This window comes from Rousettus aegyptiacus, unplaced genomic scaffold (genome assembly GCF_014176215.1).
Source record: "Rousettus aegyptiacus isolate mRouAeg1 unplaced genomic scaffold, mRouAeg1.p scaffold_m13_p_10, whole genome shotgun sequence".
Classification (NCBI taxonomy): Eukaryota; Metazoa; Chordata; class Mammalia; order Chiroptera; family Pteropodidae; genus Rousettus; species Rousettus aegyptiacus.
In genome coordinates, this window is record NW_023416285.1 from 90598096 (window position 1) to 90620809 (window position 22714).

The following is a 22714-nucleotide window of genomic DNA, read 5'->3' on the forward strand; positions in this document are numbered from 1 at the left end:
AGTGTGTCTTAGGTTGGCTTCTTCCAGAGCGGACATTAAGACAAGATTTGGAAAACTAGCAGTTTATTTGAGGAAGGATCCCTGTCCCCTCCCCTTCCCCTCCCCTCCCCCAAAAATTGCTAAAGGTGGAAAGGAAGGATGTAATAAAAGATTATTATCAAGAGGCTGACACTGTGGAAAACTAGGGCTCTGTCAGGCTGAGGAATCGTGCTTCAGAGTTCTCCCACTCGAGGGGTACACAAGCTGTGATAGCTGTTGTCCCTAGTTAGCGTCCAATTGCTATCCATCACTGGCTGAAGGCTGTGGCCAAGGGCACTTCCGCCGCCCTGCACCCAGCCAAGAGGAGTCCTCCAGAGGAGAGCCACAGCCGCTGGACGTCTGACACCATTCCCATGCTCTGGGAAGGTGAGTGTCGGGGGAATGAGGCTACAGATCACTGCTCTGTGCAAACTCCATTAAGCCCGTTTAATTCCTTGATGGCCTTTCCATATGCAGTAGTCGAATGTATTCCCTCCTCTTCTTTTTTTCTTTCCACTTCTGTTCCACTAGAATTAACCAGTTATAGTTTTGAGGATTCTGAGTTTTCTCCTGCGGCCCTTATTTCTACCAAGTCCGGTTTTCTCACCTCTACATCTAAATTTTATTCTGCGGATTTAGCCATCATCATTTTTATTTTATTATGTTTTTTTTATTGCATCCACTAAGAATAACCGTCATAAATTAGATTAAGAAAAAACAGAGTTCTGCCTGTACATTAGCCAATTGCTGAGGTCACTGCGAGTGAGCATTGCCTGTCAAACAGTCTAAGATGGCTCTACTGCCCAGGACTGCGGGAACCCAGCTCTGCCTCCTCCCAGTTGTGTGACCTTTAGTAAATTTATGGGTTAGCCTCCCTAAACCTCATTTTACTCATCTGCAAAATGGCGCTAATAATAGACTTCCCAATCCGGAATCAGTTACACTGTTTAGAAGAATTCCTAGCCTAGAGTAAGTGTCCAGGATGCACTATGTGTTGTTACCGTTGTTATTTAAGATCGTTATAATGATATGCCAGTTAATTCATATACTACTGATTACTTTGCCAACAGTATACCCACCACCCACACTATTTGTAAAGAGCAAATGGTTGGGTCAAAATGACAGGCAAATGTCCAACCTCCTCATTGGTAATACTAATTGCCTAGTAAGTAGGGTTGTTATTGGCAGGGGAATAATAAAACCCTATGTTTAAACAGCCTGATTCACAGTAGGGACTAAGCACATGCTTTTCCCCTTTTGTTTTCCTTAAGATGTGTGTCTTGAATCTGAGGATGGGAGAAATGGTGTTACGATGAGTTCCTTAAAGCATTTCTAGAAAGCTGGGCTTCCTACGTCCAGAAGGGTTTGAGGTCTACTGCTTTATTTGTCATTGAGCGATTACAGGGAAGTTCCAACATCTTTCCAAGAATGTCTGAACAAAGGAGCAATGTGCTATTCTTATTTGTATGACTCTCACTCTGCAGCCAGCATTTCAGGATGCTCTGTGTGCTAGTTATGATTATGGGCTTGAATCGTTTCTATAAAATTTGTGTGTATGTTTTGTGTTTTTGTCTTTTCTAGATTTAATTGTGGGTGCATTTGGAACAGGAAAAGTAGCTGTTTACAGGTATGTGTCTGGCGGTATGCAAATGTTGTATTGCGATATAATTGAGATATAACATTACATTAGTTTCGGATGTACGTGAGTCAGTATTTGTATGTAGTGTGCCACGATCACCACCATAAGTCTAGTTACCGTCCATCGCCAGTTACAATCTTTTTCTTGTGGTGAGGACTTCTAAGATCTACCTTCTTAGCAAATTTTGAATATGTAATACGGTGTTGTTAACTACAGTCACATGCTGTACATTACGTCCCAGGACTTTTATTTTATAACGGCATTTAGCCCCTGACCCACACCACCTCACTCCGCCCCTCCCCCGCCCCCGCTTGTGGCCACCACCAATCCATTCTCTGTATCTAGCGTATGTTTTCTGGTTTTTGATTTTTTTTTCCCTTAGATTCCACATGTAAATGAGACCATATGGTATTGCGTCTGAACTTTTTTCACTTAGGATAATGGTCTCAAGGTCCTTCCATGTTGTTTCAATGGCAAGATTTCCTTTTTAGGGCCGAATAATATTCTATCTTACATATACCCACCACATTTGCTTTATCCATTCATCTATCAATGGATAGGTTTTTCTAATTGTTTCAAATGTGTTTCCTTTTTATTGCTAGTTTTCCCTAAAAGAGTATATCCCAACTATTTATTTTGGAGAACATTCAGATGTTCTTTTTGAACTTTAGAGAAATTTTTGTTCTCGATTTTTTTTTCTTTTCTTTCATCTCCTTGTCTTTTTATTCCCATACCTCATAACGTCCAGCCCCTACTAACACAATTTTAAATAAGATATGAATCTTGGCAGGACTTAAAAAATGACGCACTTTTTAGATGTCACTATATTTGAATGCTTCCCTTTGCTTTGGAAATGCATTACAATGTGCTTATAGAGAGGAAATATGGAGTAAGAGAATGTTACTGTGTACCCTGGTTTCTATAATTAAGTGCGGACATTAAGTTAGAGACTAGAAAGTACCAGGAATTCATAGCCACCAAGAGCAAACGATGAACAACAGTTCACATTTGACATGTCTGGCTTCAAAACCCTGGTTATTCCACACGTTCAAAATTTATAGTCTTGGGCAAGTTCCTATAACTTTCTGAGCCTCTGATTTTTCATATATAAAATGGGGGAAACAACATTTACTTTATAAGGTTAGTTTTGTTAAAAGAATTAAGTGAGAATCTGCACGTAAAGTACACAGAATAGTAACTGGTAGACAGTTGGTGCTCAAACGTTTTAGACAGATTCTTTTTTCTCGTAAAGTTTGATAGGAATGCAAGATGCTAGGTCAGGATATGGAGGCAAAAGGCAGAGACCAGACACAGGTGTTCTGGACACATCATGCTAACAACCCAGCTCAACTCTCAGAGGTTCTAAAGTTAGGTTTTCTTAAGTAGGCAAGATTTGCATCTTCATCTGTCCCAAGACACACTCAGAGGGCTGATTTATACCAGCCACTCTCCGCTTCAGGTTACAGAGAACCAGGTTATTGAAACTGTCAAAGTACCAGAAGGGTGAGGCTGTGTTTGTGGCCACCGACAGGACACACTCGTTTAGAGCCGATGGGGCGAAACGGACTCCTGGTCCAGCTGCTACGCTCTGAATCCACCACCACATTTGCGCCAAGGTCATGTTCTCCACGGACTGTGCCCAGCCAATTACAACAAGGATATAAATACAGGCCTATTCCTGTGAGGCATGTGGCTCCTCCATGAGCATCTTCAGCTCAAGGACCCCCACGGCCCTGGCTGGAGCTTCCTTGCTGGATCCCCTTTTCTCCCCTCGCTCCTGCACAGGGATCAGCCCTGCACCCCAGTCTGACCACCGGCTCGCAGCCTCCTCCGTGCCCTCCCCTTTGTTCTTCATAGACGTCTGCCACGCTAAACGTCTTGCAGGTCTAATCCTGTCTTACCGTCTGCTTTTCCGAGGACTAGAGCTAACACAATACTGAAAACAAAGTTACGTAGCCAAGAAATTGTTTCGAATTGTGTCCTAAGACAACACTCTGCCTCAAGGAACAACCCTTCCACCTGTCAGAGGACAATGCATGCGATTCAGGACCGTTTCATGTTCTCATCTGGGGACTCGGCTCCCAGCTGTCATATCCGGGAATTGAGTTTTAAAATTTGCCCCGTCCCCTTTCCCTATGACTTACATTCTCATCTGCTTACACTCGCCTGGGTGGTGAGAACCGAGTTTACTATGTCTTAGTTCTTCTCCTCGACTTGGCTGCACGTTTGAACCACCTGGAAGGTTTGTTTGACACTCCAGTGCCTGGCCCTGACACCCCCTGGGGTTCTGACTTGATTTACCTGTGGTGGGGCCTGGGCATACTACTACCTGTTTTAAAGCTCCTCAGATGCTGTTATGGTACAATTAGGATTGAGAACCAATGCTCTGTGTGAAGTACAGAATGATCCTGTCGACCCACCCTCATATCTTTAGCTAAATCTGTGAAGCTCGGCTAGAAAATAACAAGGCTAAAATGCCATCAACCAGTAAGGCCGTGAGAAAATTCGCAAAAGTCAAGTACTTAGAGACACGAGTGACTGTAGGATGATGTTTTTCCTTGAATGTGGCTATAGATAAAGTAGCAATATTTCACAGCAATATCACCAAAATACCATGAGCCTACTTACTCCATAAACAAAGTAGGTATATGAATGTGGCCTTCCTTGACGAGTCAAAGACATCCTTTATTTGTACTCAGGGCTACCAAATGCAATTAGCTGAGTTTGGTGCCCACTTGTTCATGCAGATTCTTGGTGTGAAGGCTGGAAATGTTGGCAGTGGCTTCTAGAAACGGAGTGGGCTTCTGCCTGTGGCTCCTGCGACTCATTTAAACCCGTGTTTTCTCCCTGCAGAGCAAGGCCAGTGGTGACGGTGGATGCCCAGCTCCTGCTCCACCCAGTGATCATCAATCTGGAAAATAAAACTTGCCAGATTCCAGAGTCTACAACCCCTGTGGCCTGGTGAGTCAATCCATGCGAATCTCCTGGTGATCTTGTGAAGATACAGCTTCTGGGTTCATAGGTCGGGGTTGGGACCTGACACTCTGTACTTCTGAAAATAAAGCTCCAAGAAGATGTTGATGCTGCAGGTGCATGCTCCAAATTTGAGTAGCACAGCATTAGTCTTTCAAGAAAAAAAAAAAAGCAAAGATCTATAACACGATGCTGATCTTTTGCTGTCAACTCTTCCCATGAAGGCTCCTTCTCCAAACTACAGGCTCCGGTGAAATGAGAAGTACAGCCACCTCACGAATGGCAGGGGTTCGAACCGTGCAGGTCTGCTTATACACAGACTTTTTTTTCCAATAAATACAGTCAGCCCTTACTGTCTGCAGGTTTCCCATTCTTGGATTCAAATATCCACTGATCGAAAACAGTGCTTTTGCATTCCCAGCCTCAGATTCCCAACCACAGATCTAAAACACTGTTTTGGTCAGTGGTTGGTTGAATCCACAAATACGAAGGACCAAGTGTAGAGTCAACCACTTGGGTCAGCGACCTTAACTCCCACCTTCTTTAAGAGTAAACTGTATAAAAACAGTTGGGAAATTTTTCAATGAAGCAAATCTTGGGAATCTCTTTTAGATTCTTGGCTTATTAAAAGTAACATTAACCAAACTAAAAACATAAAATACCTTGACTTTTGCATCTGTATATGCTTTGAATACCAATTTTCAGATACATGGAATATCTTTTTCTTTTAATAGTTGAGCTTGTGTTAAATTACCTGGTTTCCCATGCTGAAAACAGATGGCAATTTTCTAACTTAGCATGAACACTTAGAGAGAAAGTGAACGTTATAAAAATACAGAGTTTTGTGTCCTAACCTACATTTTTGTCACCACGATCTTGTCATCAGGAATAGCAGGAGAATTCTGGTTCCTCTGTCGGGGCCATAGGAGAGTGTGGCTTATATAGCTTCTAAACCGTTCCTTTTGAACCTTTCCGAAGGAACTATGAAATGGAATCTGATTAGAACACAGCCACTTTGTTTCTAGTATGTAGATCCTCAGAGGTCAGAAGTCTGTCCCTACTGGGTAATGCCAGCAGGGTATATCCTCTGGAAAATCAACAAATTCTTTGAGTGTTCGAGAAGTGCCCTTATTTTTCAGAAAAGGTGGTCAAACTCAGGCAGTACGTTTGGTTCCTGAGAATGTCAGAATGCAGAACACACCAGTCTTGACCTAAAGAAGCTACAGTATTTCTAGCCAATTTTGGCGTGTTGTTGATGGCCTTTTGACAGTGGTTCATACTGGAGTCCAAGGCTTTGAGGGTAGAGGGTGAGGGAAGAGAAGGACCCTGAAGAATTTTTTGAAAAAAAATCCTTTGTTGGGAGCTCCCCTTTCCTGGAGGCCTGTCTTTTCCTTAACCAGCTTTTTTGAAAGTAGCTGGGAAATGCCCTGAGCGCATTTTTAAATGGTTTAAAACCATAAAATATTATAATGAAAACCTGACTTGAGAAAATATGCGAAAGAGCTAGCATCCATCCTTAACCCTGGCATGATTAAATGAACTTGAAACAAGCTGTGAGAGCTACTTGGGCATGAGTATCAAAAATTCAGTATTTCTCCAGACAGCCTTGTTTGCACACTCACAGCTGAATGGACTCCAGGCTGAATACTTTTAAGTATATGTGACACACTCTGGTATAAGTGTTGTTATTTCAAACTAGATCATTTTTTCCTAAGGATTTGAGTATTTTTATAAAATTTAAGTATTTTAACAGATTGTATTATCTGGTTCTATGAAAAGACTTACTTTATAACAAGAAAATATCTTTTCATGACCCACTTTTCTTGTTGCATTAAATCATATTAAGATAAAATGCAATCGGTTAAGGTGGCAGATGTAAAGTATACGCCTTTGCGATTATTTTTTTGATTCTGTTGCATTCCTTGAAAGATGTTTCATTTTCACATTCAAAAATTTTGAACAGTGGCTCGGAACTTCTGAAAAAGGAAAGTTAATAGTTGATTCATTCTAGAATGTGTTTCTCTGATAGCTTTTTAGTTTGTTCTAGGAATTTAGCTCAGTTTTTCAAAAATGATTGAAAGACATTCGTTGATTTTCTTTTCCGTAATTTTGATCTGTATTTGATATAGCCTTGTACTCTACATCTGAAAACTATTAAGTAAACTCTAACTGGGAAATAGTTCTTCATGTCCACCCATGTGAATTTCTGCGTCTTTCAAACAGCTGTGTAGTTTTATAAAGTATCTGCTACTAGAATTTTTAAATTCAAAATGAAAACATAAAGCCAGCTCAGGAATTCTCGATACAACTGTTATTAACAAATCAGAAAAATAAAAACTACTCAGTAAAAATTTTTCATTTTATAAATGTAAAAGTCTGTAACTATCCACTTTTCAAATCTGAAAAAAACTTCGGATATGCCTAACTTTATGTAAATTCTGACATTTGCTATCAATGAAATAGTACTGAATTGGTGAGATTGAAAAATGCATCGCTTTGTACTTTTAAATCCTGTTTTAGTTCATCTCATCTTTCTCCATCATTCATGACTATGAGCACTGTTACATGTCACATTCATTATTCCAACCTTTATAGCATTGGGTTAGGACAAATATTAGAGGATTATAGTGGATTGTTCTGCCTCTGACATATCGGAAATACTATAGACAAAGAGGTTCATTTTGAATTTTCGTAATGAAGGAACTGAGTCCATTTAATGTGCTTTTTTGTTGTTTTTCTAATCAGTCCTATTCAGATTATAATGCACCATACTGAATATGACCATAATTTCTAGTTTGAAATTTTAATTCAATGAACAATTTTAATAATAGCTCACAGCTTTCTTTGAAACCAAGTACTTCCAAAATCACTGGACATAGAAAAAAAAATTCCATTTTTTTAGCCAGACCTGCTAAAAAATTTAAAGATGCAATTAACTATTCGTCTTTCTTGAACAATTCTAATTGAAGCAGGAGTGGGCTGGAATTTTGATTCCTCCAGGGAAGCGGTAAAAACGCTGTAATAGCAGAGACATCTCAGGAAACTTTTTGCTTAATGGCATGTGGCAAATTATTTGCCCTGAAGGGAAACATTGACTGAGGTCACGGTAGATAGATGAATCCCAGATGTGACACATTTTCATTATGTTTGACACAGGAAGCTGACACATAATTAAAGTATGATTAGGAATTATTTACTCCTTTTGGATTCTGCCGAAATATTCTAATCATACTATAGTATTTTACTGGTAAAAATGTAAAGAGCGTCATTAAATCATACTTAAGTATTTTCTTATATTTTTACTTTCTTAGAAACGTGAAAAAGCCTCCTCTCAAATTCTGGCTGTTAGGGCTTGAAATTTTTCAGGAGGAAGGAGGGCCCGTTCAGCCAAGTCAGGCGCTGTCCCCCGGCCATTCCTTACTCCCTCCATGGCCACGGAACAGGCCAAGTGCAGGTCATCTTACAAGCCATGGCAGGCATCTCTCTGAATTGAGTGTGGGTCATGTTCAAAGCAAAACTACAAAGTGCCTCTTGAGCACATCTACCCTCTTTTTACTGTCTTTTTGTGACGTATCATTGGGCCTGCCACGCTTGAGACAGCCACTCTACGAGGCTCCTTATGCCCTTTCTCTTTCTGCCCTCTCCCTTCTAGGGTTTCTGCCTCAAATTGTAGCACACCCCTGGCAAGTCACCGCCCAGGTCTCGTTCCCTTCCAGTGTGATTAACATGGGTTAATCACACTGTGGTGCGCCATACTTCTTAGGATTAAATCCAAACTGACCATGACTTTCAGAGCCCTGCTCTCTCCCTCTTGCTTCAATGCACCCACCACTCAGGTTCCTCAAATGGGGTCTTAGCTATCTTCAGGCTCGGCCCCTAGCTGTTCCCCTGTGTACTGTCTGGTTCTTCACTTCCTGGCACAGGGAAGATATTCATTCATTGAATAAAGGCGGCAAGTAATTGATTACTCAATCCACTGATTAAATCAGCTACCTGCTAGTAATATTTTCAAGTATTACCATCATATGTAATAATGTCACCTGTCTTAATTATGTTAGTGTTGCGACCAACTGCTAGAATATATAAATATGTATATATATAGTAAATATGTATTGATAAATAAATATATGCTTATTCATTTTTTAGTTGTGTATGTAATAAGAGTAGAGGAAAATGATGTATACATTTTACCTGGGGTGAGGCGGAGAAAGAGTTCTACTTCAGATTCAAAACTGTATTAACCAATAAATGATTGACTACCATTTTCCACAGCTTTTCCTTAAGAGCATGTGCATCTGCAGCGGGCCAGAGCATTTCAGACACAATAGGTGAGCACGTTTTCATTTTCATGCTCCCGTCCTGTACTAAGCAGCATTTCTCTGCAGACCACATAAAACTTTTAACGGTATTTATTAATACCAAGATTGCTAGCGTATACATGGGAACTTCTGCATAAATATTACTTGAATAATGAGTATTAATGTTATCTATAAAAACAGATGTAATTGTTGGGGGGTGATGACGATTTGTGTAAAACCACTGCAAAACAAGTTTTTTTTTTTTTAGCTTGGGGAGTATTTTTTATGATTTTTCTCAGCTCCTGTGTTGTTTTTGATCCTAACTATGAGAAAAAAAAATGTTTTCTGCGTAAGCGAGTTGAAATCGGAACTCCTACGCCTGACCCGGTGCTGTCTTCACGGACCCCTTCTCCTTCGCGGGTGACACCTGCTTCCTCTCTGTCCTGCAGGCCTGACCGCGGAGGTGGAGTTAGATTCTCTGAAGCAGAAAGGCGCCATCAAACGCACGCTCTTCCTGGACAACCATCAGTCACGTCTGGTCTTCCGGCTGGCGACGAGGCGGCAGGGCTCCCGCCCGTGCCGCGACTTCACCGTCTACCTGCGGGTCAGTGTCCCAGCGCCGCCTCGCGGCCTCCCGCCCTCGAAACCAAATCCCAGCCGTTTTCCTCCGTTTCCCCAGCGCGCTCGTCCACGCCCCGTTTTCGGTTTTTCCGGAGGAAGGTTTATTTTTCAGGACGTACACGCCCCTCTCTGAGCCTAAGGTCCGCGAACCCAATGATGCATTGCCGTTGATGCCCACGGCTTCCTTTTTGTTTTGTGCATTTTTCTTCAGAATAGCGGTAACTCAGGGGGCTTTCATTTCTGCCTCCCCCACCAAAAAAAGAAAAAAAAAGTTTAAACACAAGTGATTTAAATTTTTCTGCTACGTGAGTATGTTTGGCCAGATTTTACCAAGGTGCATTTCAGAGCCAACTCAGGAGAAAAAAAAATAAAACAAAAAAACGTTTAGGTATTCAAAGCCTTTATTTAAAAAGTCATTTATAATGATACGTTAAAGCAAGGGATTTTCACAATAACTCGCAAACCAACCATGAAATTTAAAAAGCCAAACCATTCATGATGCGATGAGCCCATCATCCTAGCAGGTGCGAGGTAGCGCTCTTCCCCATTTTGTCCCCTCTCACGGTGAGTGAGGGGACACCGGGGGGAGGCAGAGTGTACCAAGACACTCCAGAACAGAAAGCTGGGCGTGTGAGCCTTGGGTCTCAGCGTGACGGTGACTGGCACACAACCTCAGCAGGCATGGCCGGCTCGGGATGTAAGCCCTCGGTGCTCAGGGCGCGCTGCTGCCAGTGCTGACCACTCGCCTGGCAGGAGTTCTGCATTTTTTTTCCCCGCTGAGGGAACTTCAAATGTGCCGAAGGTGTTTTGAAGTTCAGGCAAACCAGGGCTTGAGGAGAGAAGGGAGGAGGAGAATCAAGATGTCTTCTTCCTCTGAGCCCAAGAGGACTCAAATCCTACCGACTTCATGAAAATAAGAATCCCAATTCAATGACATTTACTGCATATATAAATATGATTTTTTTTTTGCTTTGCAATTTGACCAATCTGTGTAAGTTTTGAAAAAATGGAGAACCCGAAGGTTATATCTAGAAGTATATATTCCAGAGAAGCCACAGTGCTAAATGATTCATCCCTGAATATATATTAATTAAGCTGACGACTACATACCGCATCCACTAGTGTGTGCTAAAGCTCGCTGGGGTGATGATTACTTCATCATTCATGTTCACTGACTGCAGTCAAATGCCTTTCACAGGCCAACATCTTGCAGCTATTATCACAGACGCTTTCTTGAATTTGTGATTATTTTCCCTAGGACGAAACTGAATTCCGAGATAAACTATCGCCAATCAACATTCATCTGAATTACAGTTTGGACGAGTCCACCTTGAAGCAAGGCCTAGAGGTGAAACCAATATTGAACCACTACAGGGAAAATGTCGTCACCGAACAGGTAGGTGCTTGATGGTCCTCCGCAGCACATTCTCAGTCAGGCCTTGGGCACTGCTCCTGTGGCCTCAGGGTGGAATGCGGCCCCTTTTGTTTTCGTTCCTGTGCACAAACATGTAACATTTTGGGGGATTTTCCTAACGTTGTTTCCTGAAACACTGCATCATTGTGTTTTCGGAAGCCCATCCCCTTATGCAACCCAGATTTAAGTTGTTCAAACTATGGCTGTAACGGGCGCAATACAGCCTGTAATCCTCAAAACATCGCGGGAGTAGTACTTTACAGACATTTCAGAACGAATGGAATTGGGCGCTTCTGTAAACTCGCCCAAACTCGTGGAGGGGTTACCGCCTAATAAAGCGTTTCTAGCTGGGTAGAAGAATCATGCCTCCTGAAATGAAAGCGTTTGGTTTAATTCGTAGAATCGTTTATAATTTTCAAGAAAAAGGGTGTGATTCAGGTTTCCCCGTCTCACTCCTGGTGCGTGTTTGCACAACACAGGCTCACATCCTGGTGGAGTGCGGAGAAGACAATCTATGCATCCCTGACTTGAAGCTGTCAGCTAGACCGTAAGTTTCAATAAACAAACGTGTGCATTTTATCTAATGGAATACAGGTGTTTATTTAAAGCGTCTCTGGAGAAACTATACACTTCCAGCTACTACCAGAAAAAGAAAAAAATCACTGCGTGAAATTCTTGAGCTTGGCTACACTTCGAGTTCGGGTCGGGTTCGGGTTGGTTGGTGTCAAGTGACACACCCTAAGATCTTGCCCGGGCTGTTTCATCTTTCAGCAAAAGTGGGGGGAAAAAATGTTTTTGTTCAAAGTAAACTCATCCGTGAGGTGGTTCAGGTTGTATTTACTTGTCTCAGTTCTGTGGGCAAAGGATTCAAACAGACTGCTTCTCTCGACACCTTCGCAGTCTGGTTTTTGAAGCACCCCATGACTCAAAGACATCCTCAAAATTGTCAAAACAAAATCAAATTTAAGTTACTGAAAAAAAAAAAATGTGGTGGCACGCCATGGAGTAAAGCAGGTGTCACCAAATCAAATGAGAATCGAAGGGCTTCCCAGCTGCCTGTAACGGAGAGGGACCAGTCCATAATTACGCCACACTATGCTATGGAAAGAAATGGGACTAGGATATAAAACATCCTCAGGCGGAAAGGCTCCTCCACCCCCACCCCCGGGACCTGGCCACTGCCAGGGATTGGAATCTACTTGGTACTCTCCCAAAGAGATTTTCTCTAAACGTCACCATTGAGCCAGTGTCCAAAGCGATCGCTTCGATTAAGGGTCAAAAATGAAACCCATTTCCCAATGGTGGTTCAATTAGAAATTTGGAGTGAATGAAATTTCCTCAAAACACCTCGATCAATTATTTGCGATCTTTTATCTGCCTCTTTCTTCCCTCTTATTGTCCACTTCGCATTACACGTCCGACTTCTGGGTTTTTACACTCTCTCCCTCCCGTTTCTCCCGCTGTCGATCTTCTTCCTCTCGGATGTTTTCAGGAATGTGCTAGAGTTGCCTCATTCTGGCTTGTGAGCCAATTGCTAAATTTTCTAGAATTTTTGCCGGTAGGTTGTTAAATATGTCGGTAGCTTGAAATTGACCACAGTTGGAAGGGTTTACACCACTAGAATCAGCAAATGCTACAAACCAGTATTTCTATTTATTTTCTTTTAAGAACTGGTTGCTAAACATTTACCAGCACGTCATCGGGTATTTCCTTGCCCTTCCCATCCAAACATGGTTCTTACGATTCTTCTTGCCGCCCCTTCATGACAATCCATCTGCTTTTTGTCTTGCGTTTTCCCATCTTTCTTCTTTTCCTCCCAGATAAATCCTTAAATAAGATACCCGTGAATGCAGAGAAGTATAGTATCTAATGATTCCTTTTAAACCGCATATCTAGAGATAAGCATCAGGTCATCGTCGGAGATGAAAATCACCTTATGCTCATGATCAATGCAAGAAATGAAGGAGAAGGCGCCTATGAAGCTGAACTCTTCGTGATAATACCGGAAGAGGCAGATTATGTGGGGATCGAACGCAGCATCAAGGTAATGCCTACGAGTTACTTGAAGTAGTGAAGACCTAGGCATATTTTTGAAGTAGAGTCAGTGTTAACTAGATCCATCATAGCTCAGAGTTTCTTCTTAAATAAAAGAGAATGAAACGGCACCTTACTTATATTTTTAGTTTTTATTTTTACTATTATTTTTCATAATAGTGATGAGCCAGGAAGGGGGACAGACTCAAGCAGTATTATCTTTCTTGGCCACAGCGCAAAAATAAATTGGCCAAAGTGTGAGCGCTGAAGCAAGGACGAGAACAGAACTGGCTGCAAGAAGCGGCTTACCGACTGATAGATTTATCAGCTAAATTCCCGGGCTAACTCCCACCCTCGCTGGCTGTTTCGGGGCCTTTGTTTTGAGTTCCTTTAAGTTTCAAGCAGGTCCCAGGAGGTCTGGTTCTCATTACTGCTCACGGAGGCAAGTCCGGCCAACCCCAGCTGAGCCCCGATAACAGCTTAGACAGGCACTGGGAAGGAAACACGTTCATTTTTCTTTCTTCTTGGTCCACCTTTTCGGGACTGGGACCAAGGAAAGCCAGGTCTTTGTCATTTGCCAGTCCTTCAATGCCTCTGTCTATTAAACTGACACCGATGATTTTTATACTCCTTCCTTCCGTATCAGAAATGTGAATTTTCCCACTCAGAGTATCTGCTGGTTCTTCTGTGTTTATCATGGGTTGGTCTGAAAAGCCATTACAGATGCATTGTAGGATACTGGAGACAGTGCCTCGTTTTCATAAGTGTAAAGACTCACAGTTAAGAGTGGAAACCAAGCTGATCATTCTTTCCTAGTCGTCACCGACCGCACCTCACACAGAGCCAGGCACGGCGGGCACCCCTGCATGACTTGCTGGTGGATTTGATCATTTAGCTATGATTTATTAAATGTCAGCCAGTTTCCAAAACTCTGAGGAGTTCGAACGCTCTGGTGATTAACTAATTTAATGGAAAATAATTCCTCTACAGAGATGTCAACAAATTGTTGTAATATTGGTATTTTATAGACATTTAAAAACATTAAGAACATAAAAGTCTCTATTTATACCTCTAGTTTCATGGTTTCTGTTTTGGTTAAATTATCTCCTTAGTAAAAAAAAAAAGAAAGAAAGAAAAGAAAAGTAAATCCAGGCTAGTAATAATTGTGTTATCTTTGACAGTCATAGAATCATTATGAGTTTCTGTTGAAGAAATTTATAGAAAAAAATATCACCTGTAAATACTTCCATGCAGGTAATACAGAAATAAACCAAAAAATGAGCCCAAGTATGTTATTTTTTCAAACATTCGAGGGCTCCACTCACATTTTTATTTCAATTTCCCTCACGCCACACCGCTTCTGACTTGGTTAAACAAAGCATCTATTCTAAAACATTCTTTTAGCAAAGGACTGGTTCGCTCTGCCCAAAACATGAGAGCATTTATCCTTTGTATCTTTGGCTGTCAGCATTACGACAGACAGATGTTATCCACAGACATTATCCACAATCTCAAATGAGTCCTTAACTATTCTTCTTCCATCAATTTCCCTGGGGCTACATCTTATTTAAACTGGGTTCAAGTTGTTTTTTCTTTTAAGAATTTTTTCTTAAGGGGAAACGAGGTAGGATTATCTGATTGTAAGTGTCGTTATTCTTTTGTTGAAAAACATTTATGTCTTCGAAAATGTAGATGCTGATCATCTCTTTCTCTACATTTTTCTAGGAATAAAGGCTTATGTGCTTTATCTTTTTATTACTGTTGTTGTTGTAGTAAATTATACACAGCATTCGCCATTGTTAAGTGAACAGTTCAGTAGCATTAAGTACAGTCACCCTGTTGTGCAACCATCACCACCATCCGTCCGCATCTTGCAAAACTGAGACTGTCTCCATCAATCGCTAACTCCCTAATTCCCTTTTCCCCAGCCCCTGGTGACCACCATTCAACTTTCTGTTTCTGTGAATTTGTCTGTTCTGGGGACCTTATACTCCAGCCAACTCCTCTCTTCCACACCCACCTCACGCGCAGTGTGTCCACAGCGAGGCCTTCCACCTTCCCACACTCACGCTCTGCCTTCCCCCGTGCGTGGTATCCCGTCTCCGAGGATGGCCTCAGCATCCACCCAGTGTCTGAAGCCTGAGGTAGTCCTAAATCTCTCCAGTTTCTATCCTCTTTCCGTCTAACCGCCACTGTCGCTGCCTTCATCCAGGCCGGCATGATCTTTTTCTGAGATCGCTGTTAACAGTCTTCTAATCCACCTCCCCATCTCCCTGTCTCCAGTCCCGTCCCTGCAGGCAAAGCCCTCTTTCTAAAATGCAAATCTGATCACATCGGCTCCCCATCCTTTTAGGGTACAGTCCAAGTCCCTGAGATGACTAAGGAGGCCCTGCTCGCCCCTGCAGACTCCTCGCTATTCACTGAGTCTTTCCTTGACCCCACATCCTGAATTCCAGCAGGGTGGAATTTCTTTTCAGTTTCTGTAATACCTGTGAATGCTCTCACCACAGCGAGCTTGTACTGCACTTCCTTCTCTCTGACGTATTCACACTACTACCTCATCCCCTTTATCCTGCTTATTTCTACTCATCCTGCAGGCCTCAGCCATTTATTTTGCAGTTGCTATGGGCTGGGCATTGCTCTGAGCTTGTGCATATATTTAATTTACTTAATCCTTGTATCGGCCTTATAGAGAAATGTCAAGACTATCATTATCTCCATTTTACAGATAAGGAGAAATTCAGTAACATGTCCAAAATTACGCAGCTATTACGTAGCAGAACCAAGATTGAAATTTCAATGGTTAGGTCCAGGCCTCTGTTCTTACCCACTGATTTGCAATTCCCACCCTCTTCCCCCCTACTGCCTACCCCCCGCCCACATCCGCTTAGATGTCACTTAGTTCACGATGCCCTCTCGAATTGCTGAAATCTATATGTGTGTCCTCCTTTATCACTATGAATTTCTCCTACCATAATACTTAACAAACTCTACTAATTGTGTGTTACCATTCCTCGTGAACAATTGCTTGTTACAATTGCTTGTAATCACTTATTACAATTGTTATAATAATTGGAAATTCAGTGAGGACGAGGGATCTTTTTTATCACTGCCTGGTAAATAGCAGGTGCACAGTAAATACTTTCAGTGAATGATACCCTAAGAGCTATAAATGAATTAGAGCAGGAGTGTTCCTGGAACAGCTGGGGAAAATAACCAAGAAATATCTAGAAAAACGATTATTGTTTTTGTCACTCAGAGAGGAGAGAAAGATTTTTTAAAAAAGGGTGGGGAATCTCAGGAGAGAAAAGATCTTTGATGTGGAAAAGCTACCTCTAGAAAGCTGGAAAAAAAGGACATATAACTTTTAACCTTTAGATAAGATAAAAATGTTTACTATAGACACTAAATCCTTGAATTATATTTAGGGGACACATGGGCATGTTTTTAAAGCTTTTGCTGGGTTATTATTTTTTTCTTTTCCTTCTATGTTCAGGATTGAGCTAATAATCCCAACACAGAATATCTCTGTACAATTAGAGCTAGTTATAGATCCTTAAGAACTTGAATACATGCTAAAGCTATCTTTGAGAAGAGAGAAGATTACCAGCTTTTTAAAAATACATTTCTTAGCTCCATCAGAAGACTGGCATGTCATTCATTCACATTTGGAAAGAACCTGTCTTAAATGATGCCCCCGGGTATTAGCGATTCATTCCTTTCTCGTTAGTTGGGACAGCCACCAGGGTGACTGAGAAAGAGGACTTTACAGTTAGCCGTGTAAATTACTTCTGTTCCATAGTTCCCCACACCTCCTCCCGCTTTGTGCCAAACACTGTTCGAGGTCCTGGGAGTGGACAGAAACCACTGCCTCCTGAAGCTCATTTTCTCGGAGCGTATGATCTACCGACAGAATTCTGTAGCTAAATATCTGGGTTGTGTTGGGCTTTTCTTTGTTTTGGTGTTGAATCTTGGTTTTTCTCAGTAAAGTAGAAAGAAGGAAATGGAAGATGGTTTCTGAAACTTTTGCTTAGAATTTCACATTAATTCCTTAAATGAAGTTTCAGTAGAGCTGATAGATGGATAAGTGGTCCTCATATTCAGAACACTCTCTTCTGGTCTCATGGGACAGAAACTCCCCAAAAGTTGCTCCTTTGTCCTCCGATTGCAAACCTATCTTTGGGAATGAGGGTGATAGGTGATGTGTTAGTAACACTTGATGAGTTAGAGTGAAACACCGGGGGAATGCAAACAGAGCAGGGCCACAGGGACATTAGGCTTTGAAATATGAAAAGGCTCAGGGTAGAGAACAAGGTGTGGATTTCTACCTCGCTGGGAGGGACATGAGGGCACGAGGTGGAGCTGTGAGCACAGGGCAGGAGTTCAAAGATAAACTTCCTTTCCGCCCGGCTCTCGTCTGCTGTAACCTTGAGACCTTCTCCAGCATAGTTCTAAGCACCATTTCAAACTTGAGATTTTATGTATTCTAATCAGAATAGGATACAGGGGGAAGAAGGGAAACAGGAAGCACTGGGTAAACATAACAGTGTTCTCTTTCCTTCTTAAGTATGTAGAGACTTGAACTAAGATTGATTGTATAATCTCAAAATGAGACCCTGATGTGTAGAAATTTGTGTTCTAACTAAGTAATTCTTCTGCAAATGGCCGTTGAGTCATATGATAATCTATAGATACTGTCTTCTTAGATATTACTTTTGCAAGAATAAATTTGTTTAGTTGTGTCGAAGACCTGTGATCTTCATGGCCTGAATTTAACACTAACAACAGTGAAAATAATTTCTAAATTGTTCATATGGAATAGTGTCTTAAAGCATTTTCTTCTTCAAGGAAACACAGTAAACGTGTTACCAATCTAAGGCGTTTCTTTCTGATATTGAACGTCCATCTTTTCTCTCGCGTTTCTCTTTCGAGCTGATGGTCACAAATTCTTCCGCACAGTTACCCACACAGGTGTTTGAAATCAAGGGGACCTTCCCGCCCGCGGCCTTGCTTTTGTGACAGGATGTAATTTATTCTGCCCCTCTGAACCTCACGCTGGTGTTCTTTCCTGTTGCAGGGGTTCCGATCACTGAGCTGTGAGTACAAGATGGAAAATGTAACCAGAACGGTAGTGTGTGACCTCGGGAACCCTATGGTGGCTGGCACAAACGTAAGAGAAAACCAGAAGCCCTCACTGATTTCTGTCTAATTGAATTTTAAAGAGAACTGATGGAAAGCTCCCCAATTAGCACTCGGCAATTTAGCACATAGCAATTAAAACAAATTAGGCAGGAAATTACCAAGGTAATGGGATTTAGCATTATAACCAGCAGGGAGTGGATAATCTAAGGTTAAAAACACAAAAAGACGAATATTTTTATATGCTTTCTCTTTGGACATTACTCTCACGTGTCTTTAAGTCAGAACAAATCCATGAAGACGTTTTTTACTACGGATTTTTTTCTGTAAATATTTTTTCTTTGAATTTCACTACAACTTTTTTCTTTGTACTCGAAAACAAACACAATGTAAGTAAAGGACTGGAGAAATAATATGATTAAAATTTTTAGCAAAGATGATTAAATTTGTATGTCTAATATAACTCCCAAATGAATAACATCCACAGTATTTTCATCTTAAAATGTTACCATAATTCAGCTTTTGAATCAGCTTTATCATGTTACTTGAAGAATAATACAGAAAAATATAGCAAGAAAAAGAAACGGTTAATGATGTTCTGTTAACGTGCTTAGGAAAGAATAAGGAAACGGGTTTTTCCTCTCCTCCACCTCCTCCTCCTCCTCCTTTTTCTTTCTTTGTTTCCAGATCTAGGAACTTCTCATCCGGGATTACTTGCAGACAACAAATTTATTTTATGGAAATGCAGTTCAAGCATATGCACAGGAACTTCTTGTAATAAATGTCAACACCGAAGTGATTATTTTATGTCATAAAGCAGAAAAAAAAAAATCCTGAAATCTACAAATGCGGCATAACTAAATATTATATAAAGTAAACAAACGTATTCCTTTATTTTAAACTAGATGTCTATGATTATCGATGAAGTGGCTTGTTTGAAAAAAATTGTGAAAATTTACAATTGCATAGGTTTTTATTAGGATAGCTTCCTAAATTATATTCCAAAGAGTGCTAATCCCTTAAGAAACGCCTTTAGAGAAGATTTCTGTGATTACTGCTGAATATCACATCCTCTGGGACACTCGGGTGCACACTTGCATTTTAAAGGTACTGAGAAGTCTTGCAGTTAATAACCTTTTAGCCCAAGTGTTTTACACATTTATTTGAGCATTTGAAACTTTCTATCAAGTAATACCTAGTCCCAGTTTATACTCTAGGATATGGTGCTACAATAATGTTTCTGCTTTTTTACACTATAATAAACCCTATTCCTTTGATCCTGAGTAGTTAAAAAAGGTGTCATGCTGTAATCTCACTCACTTATTATTTCAAAAAAGTAAATATTTAAATGAAAGATAAACTTTATCACAGATATTTTATGAGCTTACATGTATTGACAGCCTACTGTGTTATCAACCCATCACTGCGTGCTTTTTTTTAATGTTTAAATTTTACAACCAAAAATCGTGTAAGTCAGGTATTTTTCCTGTGTTATGGGTGAGAAAAGTGAGATTCAGAGAAGTCGGATGAATTGACCAAAGTCACACAGGTTGAAGGACAGACCCAAGATTCGAACTAGGCCTACAGACAAAGCCCATGTTCTATCCTGTGTGCAAAACTGTGATAAGTATTTGGATGAAAACTAATAAATAACAGATGAGATATTTAAATGAGGCCATGAAAGACAAAATGGAATGTCTAAGCTATCAGAAGATTTTTCATTAGGATCTTTTTATCTACAAGCCAATAAGTCCTTTTGCTAGTTTTCATCAAAAATCCAGCCACGTAATATGATATGAAGAGGTCTCCCCAAGGCCAAAGAGACGTGACTCGACATGGTGGCAACAGTGTTAGCATCTATAGATGACCAGGCACTTGTTTTTTTTTTCAGTATTAAAAGTGTTAACTCTAGACCAGAGAACATCTAAGATCATCAATAACTAAGAATAGCCCTGGAATGAAAACTGGCCACCGGTGTCATTCAAAGTGGAGGGTAAAAGTGGCAGTGTGGTCTCAACCACAAATGTGTTTATGTGAAACAATGTCAATCCATTTTACTAGCAAATAATCTTTAGAAGTCAAGAAAGTAAATTGTTTGTGTTCATTTATCTCTGAGGTCTATAGTGGAAGAAACCTAATAGCTTTCTTATCTCATCCTTTAATACCCTTAAACACGTCAATTTTTTTTGCATTCTGTTTTGTTCAAAAACACTTTGATTTATTTCTTCATTTTGTACCTTAAAAAGAATACTCTAAGTGGATTATAGTAAAATTCCAAAAGTAAAAGCAGTCCTAAATAATAATAATTTTAAAAGCATCATAAATTGCCAGGAATATTTATTCTAGTCTCGATATTTTTAAAAAACAGTTTTCAAGTGACTATGTTTTAATTTAACAAAACATTCCAGGCAGTATTCTGAAGTGTCACTCCTGATTTGTTAGTAATATGTTTTTCATAGAATAGACATAGTAATATAAAACACTTATATGCCAATAAGATTCCTAAAAACTTGCAAAATATCTCAAGCAGGAAAACGAGGAAATATTAAGAACTCACGCATCTCTTACTAATATGTAGTTTTTACACCCTCTGTGTATCCTCGCCCCATGCTGAATTGCTTTATAGTGAAAACCAACATTAGACAGGCTTCATCCCAATTCAGTAAGAGCCCCCATCACTGGAAGTGTACAAACAGTGGCACACTCTTTCTCGTCATTCTTTTTTGATGAGAAATAACCACTTTTACTGCTACCTCTTCTATATAACTGTTACCAAGCTAGAGTCTGAAAATATCAAGATGAAAATATACAATCCCCATTCCATCAAAAACTCCCAATTTAGCGCTATCATAGGTTGAATGATGGGAGAGTATTAAAGGAGAGAGAAGACAAAGAAAAAATTTCTGCCGGGGCTGGCCTGAAGGATCAGAGGATGTGTTGCAGGAGGTATTCTTGCCCTGAGCTTTGAAGCATGAGCAGGGAAAGGCTTAGGAGGTATCTAAAGAAGAAGAAAAGAACGTGCAAAGGCCCAGAGGTCTGACAGGAAATCGCACATTTGGCATTATGAAGGTATTCACCATGGCTGGGGCATAAGGATGCATAGGCTTAATAATTAGACACATCCGGGTTTAAATCCCAGCTTTGCCATTTATGAGCTCTGATGCCTTGGGCAAGTCCCACTGAAATGGGAGAACTTCTATTTGCAGGAATGTTTGAGGCAAAGAAATGATATGATATAATATGATATAAAGCAACTAGTGGCTTATAGCACAATCAATAAGGGCTAGCAAAATGATTTATAATAAAAATGGTAATTTATTATTAGTTTATATTTTACTGGTTCATATCTCTGGCTCATGAGTTTTTAATTGCAGGTTTGATGCTCATAGTATGGAGTCAGTCTGGAGGGATTTCAATTCTAACTACGCAGTTTGTTTGCTCTGTACCTGGAGCAAGTCCTCAGATTGCCACTCTATTGTAAAATGTCACCAATCACAGTACCTACCTCGTAGAGCAGTTGTCATGATTACATGAGACAATATGTGTAAGGCTTAGCGCAGTATATGGGAGAGTAAGTAATACTGTGACCTGTCTTCGTATCTTTACTTCCTTGTTTATGTTACCATTGGATTTATTTTTCTCCATCTTAAAAAATCTGTTTTCAAATTATAAAGATAATATGAGCAGTTTTAAAACTTTGAAAAATAAAAATAGAAAAGTAATCCAAATACTCGTAACATCGACATTACTATAGCATATTATTCTGGTATATTTTCTTAGAATCCATTCTTATTGTCACGCGGTAATTTTTCCAGGGATAGACTTTTAAAACCATAGACTTTCGAAACACATTGCACATGCAACTTTGTAACCTTTTTTTCTTTACTGATCATCATCATATCCAATGCATTTTTCACCTTGTTGATAGGCTTTACAGCCAGAATTTCAGCGTCTACGTTAATGTCCATTGAACGGAAGCATCACAGTTTTCTAAAACAATCTCCTTTTGTATATTTAGGTTGTTTTAATTTAGCATGAACAGAAGATGTCAGGAGAAAAGTTGGTATGGGGCTAAATGAAGAGTGGGAACCAAAATACATAGGAACTGGAATTGTCTGGGCCTTGTAGCCTCAACTGCACAATTTCCTCTCAGCCCTCAGTCATGGAGGGTAGAAGCAGAAAAAAGATGGAAGCAGAAAAATAAACAGCAATCTAGGGTAGAGTTTTGCAGGATGACCTGAAAAGCTTTTGATGCCGTGTATAAGATTCCTCTCACGTAATGATATAAATATCTTGTGTGATGTGTTTTGTTTTGTTTTGTTTTTAGTATTCTCTGGGACTCCGGTTTACAGTTCCACGTCTTGAGAAAACACACATGAGCATCAACTTCGATCTTCAAATCAGAAGGTTAGCCTTTTCAATGCCTAACGCTCAGAATTAAAGATCCATAGTGAAATGAATGCTATTGGTCAAGCTTCTTCCCCTTAAAAGTCCATCTGAGATTAGAACCCAGACTTTTCACAGCTCATTTTATCTTTATTTCTCTCAGTTAGCTCAGTTTTTTTTTCAGTATTTTTG

General features: G+C 40.4%; 1 protein-coding gene across 2 annotated transcripts in view; it reads left to right on the forward strand.

Moving 5' to 3' along the window:
• Positions 1 to 22714, forward strand: part of ITGA8 (integrin subunit alpha 8) — a 138335-nt gene that overhangs the window by 70490 nt on the left and 45131 nt on the right. For both annotated transcript variants that reach the window (XM_036228163.1, XM_016134376.2), the window contains exons 14-22: positions 1600 to 1645; positions 4511 to 4618; positions 8903 to 8958; positions 9378 to 9532; positions 10808 to 10945; positions 11443 to 11510; positions 12860 to 13007; positions 18075 to 18167; positions 22464 to 22543. In XM_036228163.1, the coding sequence (XP_036084056.1) occupies positions 1600 to 1645; positions 4511 to 4618; positions 8903 to 8958; positions 9378 to 9532; positions 10808 to 10945; positions 11443 to 11510; positions 12860 to 13007; positions 18075 to 18167; positions 22464 to 22543 (892 nt within the window). The remainder of the gene's footprint in view (positions 1 to 1599; positions 1646 to 4510; positions 4619 to 8902; positions 8959 to 9377; positions 9533 to 10807; positions 10946 to 11442; positions 11511 to 12859; positions 13008 to 18074; positions 18168 to 22463; positions 22544 to 22714) is intronic.